This window comes from Drosophila navojoa, chromosome 6 (assembly GCF_054131105.1).
Source record: "Drosophila navojoa isolate 15081-1374.11 chromosome 6, UAZ_NAV_1.0, whole genome shotgun sequence".
Taxonomy (NCBI): domain Eukaryota; kingdom Metazoa; phylum Arthropoda; class Insecta; order Diptera; family Drosophilidae; genus Drosophila; species Drosophila navojoa.
Genome location: NC_142894.1, coordinates 212451 through 224055, shown reverse-complemented (window position 1 = coordinate 224055; position 11605 = coordinate 212451). Strand labels below are relative to the sequence as shown.

The 11605-nt window shown below is 38.7% G+C and overlaps 1 protein-coding gene and 1 long non-coding RNA gene across 27 annotated transcripts in view; one reads left to right on the top strand and one right to left on the bottom strand.

Moving 5' to 3' along the window:
- bt (projectin protein bent) overlaps positions 1–11605 on the bottom strand; it is a 63475-nt gene that overhangs the window by 19561 nt on the left and 32309 nt on the right. For 25 of the 26 annotated variants that reach the window (XM_089262770.1, XM_089262745.1, XM_089262750.1 and 22 more), the window contains 8 exons: positions 9710–11422; positions 6825–7724; positions 5914–6677; positions 5675–5810; positions 4475–5365; positions 1729–4395; positions 1233–1514; positions 50–349 (listed from right to left, as the gene is read on the bottom strand). In XM_089262770.1, coding sequence (XP_089118896.1) covers positions 50–349; positions 1233–1514; positions 1729–4395; positions 4475–5365; positions 5675–5810; positions 5914–6677; positions 6825–7724; positions 9710–11422 — 7653 coding nt within the window. The remainder of the gene's footprint in view (positions 1–49; positions 350–1232; positions 1515–1728; positions 4396–4474; positions 5366–5674; positions 5811–5913; positions 6678–6824; positions 7725–9709; positions 11423–11605) is intronic. The other variant, XM_089262769.1, reaches the window with a different exon arrangement.
- The window catches only part of LOC149090911 (uncharacterized), a 148443-nt gene continuing 137608 nt past the window's right edge, over positions 771–11605 (top strand). The window contains exon 1 of the long non-coding RNA XR_016197217.1: positions 771–1072. This is a non-coding gene — a long non-coding RNA (uncharacterized LOC149090911). The remainder of the gene's footprint in view (positions 1073–11605) is intronic.

Here is an 11605-nt window from a genome sequence, read left to right as displayed (position 1 = left end):
TTATAAGTTTAAAAATTAATAAAAATAAATTATATTAATTAAAACTTACTAAATGGATCTTTGGCGACTATTGATCCCAATGTTTCAAGCGGCTCAGATTCACCTTCCTTGTTTACAGCCTTCACACGGAATTTATACTCGTGACCGGGTATTAAGCCATCAACAGTAATTTCGGGTACATCGCTCTTACCAACAGGTAACCAAACACCTGTGTTGGGGTCGAACTTTTCTACCAAATAGCTATCAATTGGCTCACCTCCATCATCTTTAGGTTTTTTCCATTTAAGCTTGCATCCATCTTTGTGAATATCAGATACTTCAAGCGGTCCTTCCGGCTTGCCAGGCTTAGCTGCAAGGATTGAACATAGTAGTATATTAGATCGAAGAATCACAAAGATCTTGTATAAAACAAACAAACAACAAGTAAGAAGACTCTAGTCGAGGCTGCTCGACTAGGAGATACCCTGAACCCTCCAGTCTGATATTCCAATCACTCTGCACCTTTTTTAGGCACACATACATACACACACACGTATTAGAACGCACTCTGCTAACTGCGCAGTAAACAGCGACTGCGCTTGGGCTGCGCTGCAGTGTGTTCAATATTAAACGAATTTATTTGTTGAATAATTTATTTTCTAGACGTCCAATCTTGATGAAACTTTCAGAACATACTCATAATGTTCAAATGAATGTACATTCCAAAGCACAACTCCCTACTACTTGAAATACCTTTTACAAAGATAAGGGTGAGGGGTCGAATTTAGGAGTGGGGGGTAAATTTTAACAAAAACCGAAATTATATAAAATAGACATGAATCTACATATAAAATTTGGAAGCTCTAGCTCTAAAGAGCTATAATTAAATAACTAGCTTTCGATAAGGCCTTTAATCGATAATAAAATATCAGGAGTACTTATCGATTTTTAGTGATAAACTTGACGTGCGCGTGATATACACGGACCTAGGAAAAAATTTCAAGTCTCTAGCTCTTATATCTTCTGAGAACGACGCGTTCATACATACGGACGGACGGACAGACAGACGGACAGAGCCAAATCGACTGACCTCGTCGCCCTGATCAAGAATATATATACTTTGTGGGGTCTGCCACGCCTCCTTTTGCCTGTTACATACTTTTAACAAAACCATTATACCCTGATTTCCCATTTTCAATGGGCTCAGGGTATAAAAATTAAACTTATGAAATACAACGCGTATATGTACTTACTCAATATGTTAATCTGGAATTCCACTTGATCTTGACCATAAAGATTATGAGCGATAATTTTATAAATTCCAGTATCCTTTCTCTCTGACCTACTGTTGATATATTTGGTATTGTACGGAACTGTTTCTATGCGGCTCGCCGATGTGGGATAAACTCCTTTGCCATTTTGGGTCCAACTTATTTCAGGAGCTGGTTCGCCACTGACATTAATGTCGAGGAATATCGGCTCACCAGCTTTAATATTATATGTGCGAATGTTTTTGCGATCAATCTTTGGTGCCACTATTCGAAAGAAAGGAAAAGTAAACATTAATAATCATATATTTAAACATTTATACTCTATTAAGCAATCCGGATACAGACAAAAAGACCCGACTAAAGCTTTCTTACATGTTATATGTATATAATAAATACATTAGTAATATATTTAATCGCTACATACAAAATTATTCTGAATCTAAAGTTTATATGTTTTTAAAGTGAGCAATATACTTACACTTTCTTGGTCTGGTTAAGACAGATTTGCTAGCGTCAGATGGTTCTCCAGGACCCGCTGCATTAACAGCCTTTACTCTGAATTCATATTCGGTGTTTTCGTCAAGATTTGGCACAGTGGCTTTGCATTCTTCTCCAAACGATGGGACAGATATTTCAGCTCCTTTAATCCATCTGTCTGTGCCCTTTTCACGTTTTTCAACTACATAGCCAGTAATAGGCGAGCCACCATCGTTATGAGGTGGCCGCCATACTAAGTCCACACGATCCTTGTCCCAATCAACTGGCTCCGGAGTACTTGGCTTGCCGGGCTCATCAAATGGATTCTTTGCAATAATAGATTGCTCTCCAATTAACGGTTCCGATTCACCTTCAGTGTTTACAGCTAATACTCTGAACTTATATTCATGACCGGGATCGAGATTATTTAATTCAGCGAATGGTTCTTTGAAACGTCCAGAGGGTACCCAACGTCCAGACTCTACATCTAGTTTCTCAACAATGTAGTGCTCTATGGGCAGGCCGCCGTCGTCTAAAGGTGGATTCCATTTCAACTTGCATCCCTCTTTGTGAACATCCGTTATACGCAGTGGACCCTCAGGTACTGCGGGCTTATCGAGAACGGTTACTTCAAATGTTGCTTCATCATGTCCAGACTCATTTTCGGCCTTAATAATGTATTTGCCGGTATGTAATCGCTTTGCAAACGGCACGGACATCTTGGTACGATATGATTCCATATCAATATTGTAGTCATCATCTTCAATACGAGCTTTGTTATGGAACCATGTTTTGGATGGTGGTGGCTCGCCAGAAATTTTGATGTCATAGCGTATATTTTGGCCAGCTTTGATGGTGATGTCCTTAATATTTGTTCTATCAATTTTGGGTGCTGCGAATCTATCTTTAGCAGTCATTTGGTCAGATGGTTCTGATGGCTTACTTTGACCGGCTTTGTTCACTGCTTTAACACGAAATTGATATTTGGTGCCTTCAATTAAGTCATTAACACGTGCTTTACAATCGGGTGTATTAGTTTCTAGAACTTTTTGCCATTTTCCAGTGTTGTTGTCTTTTTTTTCAATAATATATCCTGTAACTGGAGCACCTCCATCGTCATCTGGTGCCCGCCATTTGAGATCTACGTGATTTGCCGACCAATCCGTTATTTGTGGCTTACCTGGTGTATCAGCGGCATCATATGGATTTTTGGCCGTAACTGGGATATCAGTTACTAGTGGCTCAGATTCGCCTTCAGTATTAACAGCTTTAACACGGAATAAGTATTCTTTGCCTTCAGTAAGGCCAGTTACATCAGCATCCGGGGTTTTAGTCGTTAGGACAGGTACCCACCGACCTGTTTCTGTATCCATACGCTCAACGACGTAATGCTCTATGGGCTCGCCGCCATCATCATCGGGCTTTTCCCATTTTAAATGTACCTTCTCAGCCGTCACATCGGAAACGGCTAGTGGACCTTTTGGCTTACTAGGTTTACATAATACCTCTAGCTCGACCTCAACTGCGTCCACTCCAGAATCATTTTTAGCTGTAACTATGTAAATACCTTTATCAGCACGTTTAACTTTGGGAATGATAAACGTGGTTTTATATTCTTCGTTTTCAATTTTAATTTTATCATTATTTTTGATTTCAGCTCCATTGTAGGTCCATATTATTTTGGCTGGAGGTTCGGCCTTAACTGTGGCATCCATGTGTAATAATTGGCCACTACGCATGATCTTCTTTTGCAGGTTCTTTCGATCAATGTGAGGTTTCAAAAAGCGTGGCTTCGCTACAATAGATTTGGAAACATCGCTAGGTTCACTTGGACCAGCTTTATTAACAGCGACTACACGGAACTCGTACTCATGTCCTTCTTCAACAGCGGTCACAGTGCCCTTAGTCTTGTCCCCGGGAACTGTAGCCGCATCTACCCAGGCGCGACCTGACTTATCACGCATTTGGATTATGTATTTCTGGATAGGGGCACCTCCATCGTTTTTGGGGGGATCCCATGCTAAATCAACAAAGTCCTTGTCCCAGTTGGTTGGTTCGGGTCGACCTGGTTTATCTGGCTCATCAAATGGATTCTTTGCAATAATTGTTTTTTCTGTTTCCAAATCTTCAGACTCGCCCTCTTTATTGACAGCGCGCACACGGAATTTATAGGGCTTCCCTTCGTGTAAGCCAATAACCTTAGCTTCAGGCTCGGAACTCTTGCCGCATGGTAGCCATTGTCCAGTATGTGGATCCAGTTTTTCTATTTCGTAATAGTCAATTGGAGCCCCACCATCATCTTCAGGCTTTTCCCACTTTAGCTTACAGCTGTGTTTGGTAATATCATTAATTTGCAATGGACCCTTGGGTTTACCTGGTTTGCCAAGTACGGTCACATCTAATTCAGCAATGTCTTCTCCTACTTCATTTGTTGCCGTAATGGTATATTTGCCACTTTGTGGCCGTTTGGCTCGCATAACAAAGAATTTAGTATTATAATCAACGTTGTCAATTTTAATACTTTCTTCATCACTGACCACAGGTAATCCATTAAACATCCATTCCACCTTTGGAGCTGGCTCACCTCTTATATTAATATCTAAGCTGATAGACAAACCTGCTTTCACAATAACAGGCTTTAGGTTTGTTCTGTCTATAAGGGGCTTTACTGTAACGAGTTTAAATCAATACATCTGTAAGTATTACAATGTTGAATATAATTAAAAAAAAAAAAACAAAAAACTTACGGAAACGTGGTTTGGCAGTATGCCAATTAGTTTGTTCTGATGGTTCCGAAGGACCAGCTTTGTTTATAGCTCGAACGCGGAATTTGTACTGCTGTCCCTCTTCCAGTTTTTTTACGACTCCCTTGCAAATAGGACCTTCTGTTTCTGCCGCTTTAACAAATTCTCCAGAATCCTTGTCCATGACTTCAATTATGTAATTTGTTATAGGCGAGCCTCCATCACGAATTGGTGGTTCCCATTTTAGTTTTACATGATGCTCATCCCAATCTTCAAGTTCTGGTAGTCCAGGTGGTGCAGATATATCAAATGGATTTTTAGCAGTAATAGCCGAATCAGTTTCCAGAGGTTCTGATTCACCTTCTTCATTAATGGCCTTAACTCTGAACTGATAACGATGATTGGGATCCAAATTTTTGATATCGAGCTCTAACTTTTCAGGATCAATACTTCCTACAGGTACCCATTTCCCAGTCGCTGTATCCATTTTTTCAACAGCATAGCCTGATAGAGGGACTCCGCCATCGTCTTTAGGTTTTTTCCACTTAAGCTTACAGCCCTCTTTATGTATATCCGAGACTTCCAAGGGTCCTTCGGGTTTTCCTGGCTTATCCAATATAATGACTTCGACTTCAGCTTCGTCAATACCATTAATATTCTCAGCTTTAAGCTTATAAAATCCAGTAGCTTTTCGTGATGTATCCAATAATATAAGTTTCGTGTTATAATCCTCGTTATCCAATCTTAGCTGTCCATTGGGTGTTACTTCCTTTTCCTTATAGAACCATGTCAGAGTGGGAGCTGGCTCACCTTTAACATCGACATCAAACCTAACCGTTTGACCAGCTCGTACCTTAATGGGCTTCATTTTCTCGCGATTTATAGATGGCTTAACTAAAATTGTATTGTGTTGAATATTATTTTATTTTTATTGCTTGACGCTCAAAATTATATACAAATTTGGAGGGGAAAAACAGTGTTTGGCTCAACATAACAACAAGCATTTTCGTATACGTACCAGTAATTAAAAAAAAAAAACAACTATTGTATAAATTAGCAAATAAGCAATTATTTTCCCATTTCCCCCGCAAATAAGCAAACTATTTTCCCATTTTCCTAGGAAATAATCAAAGTGTTCCCCATTTTTAATTATTTGATTTTCTTTATGCAAAAAACGGTAGGCCTGACACAATAAATTCTTACGATTTCTCGGTTTAGCCAAATGAGGCTGTGTTGCATCGCTGGGCTCACTGGGACCGGCCTTATTGATAGCACGAACACGAAATTGATAGACGTTTCCTTCGGTAAGGCCATCGACTGTTGCCTCAGGTGTAGGGGACTATATACCGCAGGTAAAAGATATAATTAAGTATATGTTTATTCAAATGCATTTTATACATATATTGTTATTAAAGCACACAGTACGTAATATAAATACTTACGTTGGTTGTAAGAACTTCATCCCAAATGGGTGAAAATTTATCCTTCCTTTCAATAATATAGGCTGTGATTGGCGCACCACCATCGTCTTTGGGTACCTCCCATTTTAGCTTAACCATGTGTTCATTATAATCATCAATCTTTGGTGTACCTGGCTTACTAGCAGCATCATAAGGATTCTTTGCTAATATGCTACCATCGGTCTCCAAAGGTTCAGAATCACCTTCCTCATTGATGGCCTTAACCCGAAACTGATACTCACGACCTTCCTGAAGGCCCTTGACATCAAATTCGGTATCATTGCCAGAGGTACGACCGACCGGTACCCAACGACCTTGTTTCTTATCGAACTTTTCTACTTGGTAGGCTGTAATTGGCTTACCCCCGTCATCTTCTGGCTTTTGCCAGTTTAATTTACAACTATCTTTAGTAATATCTTTGACAGCTAGGGGACCCTTTGGTTTACCCGGAGGTGCTAAAACATTAACTTCAACGGTCGCTTCATCCTCCCCATGCTCATTGATGGCTCGTATTTTATATGTGCCCGTATGTTTTCTTATAGTATCAATAATTGAAATTTTCGTATTATGCGGTATATTTTGAATTTCGCAATTGCTTGGCAAGTCTGCTGGCTTCAGTTCCTTGTCGTTTTGATACCATATTACTGTAGGAACAGGCTCGCCACGTACATGCACATCGTATTTGATAGGCTTTCCAGCACGAATAAGCAATGGCTTCAAATTTGTTCTATCAATGCGGGGCTTCACTGTTTAATAAAAGTTTATAATGTAGATTTTTTTGTAAATAATAGAAAAAAAACTCTTTCTGTGTAACGGTATGAAGTAGAATTTTTTCATAATGTACAATTATTAATAATAGTTATCTTATCTTTGATTTTTATTTAGATACTTACATTTTTTATACTTAACAATTTGTGGAACGCTTGCATCTGATGGTGGTGAAAGACCTGCCTTATTGACTGCAATGACACGGAACTGATATTCGCCGTATTCTTGGAGACCGGCAACTGTAGCCTCTAATTGATCACCAGGAATCTCTAGGGCCTTTTCCCACTCTGGTTTATTCTTATCCTTCATTTCAATAATATATTTTTGTATTGGAGCTCCACCATCACTATTGGGAGGTGTCCATTTTAAGCTGATACTCTGATTATCATAGTCGGTAACTTCAGGAGTACCTGGTTTGTTGGGCTCATCAAATGGATCCTTCGCAAGAACTCCAACAAGCGTTGTCAGTGGCTCAGATTCTCCCTCCTCATTCACAGCAGATACCCGGAACATATACTCAGAGCCAGGATTCAAACCTGTAATATCAAAACTAGGTGGTTCTTTTTCGCCTGGAGACCGTCCAACCCTAACCCATTTGCCAGTTGATGTGTCCATTTTCTCAACAACATATTCCTTAATCGGCACACCGCCATCGTCTTCAGGCTTTTTCCACTGCAATTTGCATCCAGTTGCTGTAATATCGCTGACAGCAAGAGGTCCTTTCGGAGAACTTGGCCTACCAAGGACAACCAATTCAACAGTCTCGCGATCAACGCCGTTACGATTTTCTGCCTTCAATGTGTAAAAACCACTGTCTTTACGCTTGGCATTTGTTATAACAAAATCCGTATGATAGTCAATATTATTGATACTTATGCGATCCCCAGTAGTCAGCGGAACGTCATCACGCCAACTCCAATGTAATTCGGGTACCGGCTCACCGGTAATGTCAACCGACCATTTATGTGTTCGTCCACTTTTGATTGTGACACGTTTGAATGTTGATCTATCAATTTTAGGTTTGACTAAATAATTATATGCAATACAAAGAATTTATCAAGCCCAAAAGAATTTTAGTCTCAATATCAAATTGTTTTGTAAAAAGGAACTTTAAGAATATATATACAGCTACGTACATAATAAAAGCGGTAGCAGTGGATCTTATGCAATACACTGTAAAATATTTATTTAAGTTGCTTTTCAATTATAATTTTCATTTCATGTTATATATATATATATATATATATATATATATATATATATATATATATATATATATATCATTTTCGGTCCAAGCGCTATCAATTCCATTTTCCGTTTTCCCAACTATTTTTTCCTGCTACATGCATATAGTATTAAATGTTAGAAAGCATGTATATGCTATTCTGAGAATATACTAAAATAAGTTTGATAGTATGTGTGCACACGGTTGCTGCACGTGCGTTTCTTAATTGGCCAAGCATTTTGTTAATTTATTAAAGTCGATTGATTTATTGAAATTTAATAAAACTTTCAGCATGTGATCTACATATTCTATTGAATATTTGTCTTTTTTTTAAATGCCAAATTATTTACAATTAAGTATACTGGCATCTGACCTTCACTGGGGATTCTGGTGAATTTAAAGCCAATATCCAAATATAACAAAAACCGAAATTGCATTTGAATATATATTTAAAATTTGGAGACTGAAGCTCTGTGAGGTATAATTATTTATAACAGACTTTCGATAAGGTCTTTAATCAATAAAAAATGTTGAGTTATCGATTTTTGGCAATTAACTCGATATGCGCGCGCAATGTACGGACATACATTTCAACAAAACCATTAGACCCTGATTCCTCATTTTCAATGGGTTCAGGGTATAACAAGTAAGAAGACTCTAGTCGAGACTGCTCGACTAGGAGATACCCTAAGCCCTCCAATCTGATATTCTAATCACTCTACACGTCTTCTAGGCATAGATACATGCACGTAATAGAATAAGCAGCGATTGCGCTTGGGCTGCGCTGCAGTGTGTGCAATATTATATGAATTTATTTGTTGAATAATTTACTTTCTGGACGTACGATCTTTCTTTCAGAACTTATAAAGTTCAAATGTATGTACATACATTCCAAAGCAAAAGTCTCTAGTACTTGAAATACTCCTTTTAAGGTGAGGGTGGATATAAAAGTGAAGTGTAAATTACAACAAAAATCGAAATTATATAAAATACACAAACATGCGCGTGATATACACAGATCTAGGAAAAAAATTTCAAGTCTCTAGGTCTAATATCTTCTGAGATCGACGCGTTTATACATACCGACGGACAGACGAACGGACAGTCGTCGCCCTTATCATGAATATATGTATACTTTGTGGGGTCTGCCACGTCTCCTGCCTGTTACATACATTTCAACAAAACCATTATACCCTGATTTCCCATTTTCAATGGGTTCATGGTATAATTATATGTGAACCATTAAGGGCGTGCCAAATTGAACCCGAAGATATTGGGAATTTTTAAACTACATATTTTGGAAACTACTGATGATAGAGACCACAAATTTTGTATATGTACTCGGGCTGACCATCTAAGACCAAAAAGCTTCGACGGAGATATTGTCGCCAATAGGAAGCGTGGCAAACCACATAAGATTATAAGTATAAGAGCTACAAGCTTTAAATTTAGATAGTTAAGTTGCTAGTAACCTTCTCTATCGATGATCCCAAAGGGGCGTGGCATATCGGAAAATACCCTGTAATTTTCACAGTCTGTAGAGCCCGACTGCATTCTTGATTTTTTTTAAATTCACACAAATGTGTGTTAGTTCCTGGTGCACACGTAATCGTGATAATAAAAGTGATATGTAAGCTATTCTGAAAGAATTATTGTTGCAATGTATATATGTATACATATGCATTGCATGTATGTTAAGCCAAAATAAAAAATAATTTAGTATGCTTTGTTTAGGTTGAATTGTTAATTTATACTAGGAAAACAAGCAGCCATTATACAACTTACGATTCTTATGCTTGCAAAGATGATTGTCTGTGGGTTGAGACGGTTCAGACGGGCCGGCCTTGTTGACTGCACGCACTCGGAACTGATATACCATTTTCTCCTTGAGTCCGTCCACTTTGCATTCGGGTGTTGGATCTTCAGTTTTGGCAACTTCAGTCCATGTTGGTGAAAATTTATCCTTCATTTCCACTACATAATGTGTTATGGGACGTCCACCATCCGATGGGGGTCGTTTCCATTTAAGTGAGACACTTTTGTTATCATAATCATCAATAACAGGTTGGCTAGGTGAACTTGGTGGGTCATAGGGATTTTTGGCGAGAATCGCATCAGTTGATTCCAGTGGCTCCGATTCACCCTCTTTGTTGATAGCTTTGACACGGAACTTGTATTTTTTATTTGGAGTCAGACCCTTAAAGTCAAACGACGTCTCGCTTGGACCAACTTCTCCAGCTGGTATCCAACGGCCAGTTTCTTCATCCATACGTTCTAAGGCATACCCCGTGATTTCACAACCTCCATCATCTTCTGGTCGTTTCCACTTCATTTTAATATGATGGGCCCGAATCTCTTCTGGTTCAAATGGCCCACCTGGTGCTAATGGGCGGTCCAATACAATAACTTGGGCTTCAGATTCAATGGTACCCGAACTGTTGGTCAATACTAACGTATATTTGCCAGTATCTTTACGCACAGACTTTTTGATAGTTATCGATGAATTCCTTTCAAGCTGTTCAAGACAAATCCGCTGATTGTCAATCTTGAGAGGTTCATTAGACTTAAGCCAACTAGCCGCTGGCTCTGGTTCACCATCGTATTTAATATCGTAGCGTACAGTCTGCCCCTTTTTCACAGTTATATTTTTAAGACCATCACCAACAAGGAACGGTTTAACAAATCGACATTTGGCTATAATGGCTTTTGTCTTGTCACTAGGTTCTCCAGGACCTGCCCGATTAACAGCACGGACTCGGAATTCGTACTGCTGGCCCTCTTTAAGATTATCAACGGTGCCGACTCTAGCGTCTCCCGACACTTCTTTGCCTGACACCCAATCATTAGAGAATTTTTCTTTATATTCAATTATATAAGAGGTAATTGGATCGCCACCATCACTATCTGGTGCTTCCCATTTAAGGTCAGCGTGATCTCTATCCCAGTCAGTGAGGTCAACGGCTTTAGGTTTTCCAGGCTCATCCCATGGATCTTTTGCAAGTATTGAGTTCTTAAATGTAGCTGGATCCGATGGACCAATTTTGTTCACAGCCCGTATACGAAATCTGTACTGCTTCTTTGGCACTAAGTCATCGATCTTTTTGAGACATGGTTCACTTGGCAGAACCTCAGCGACAGGTTCCCAGCCTTGTTTTTTGCTCAAGTCTTGACGTTCAATAATATATTTTGAAATAGGAGTTCCACCATCATCTGCTGGTGGCTTAAAATTAACCACACATGATGTTTGGTAAACATCAGTAACATCAACATCGAGTGGGGGTTGTGGAACATCTTGGCAAATAACATTGATATCTTTGGTATCTTCGCCTTGGCCATTTGATATCTTTATCTGGTATGGTCCTGATAAATCCCTAGATGGCTTTTTAATCTTAAATATGACCTTATCATCAGTTACCGCAACTTCAACATCTTTGACAGGTAAAGGTTTTCCATCCTTTATTAGTTTTGCCTCAACAGGAGATTGCCTAGTACCGCTTACTAAATATATATGACGTATTGGTATTGAATAATATGAGGCAAGAAAATTATAAAATATATATAAGTTAGACAGTTATTACCACAGTTGATACTAAACTTAATAATCATATATTATAAAATAGATATCCAAAGCTGATGACGTTTGAAAAAAGATTTTTGTTTTTAATATAATGGTATTAAAAT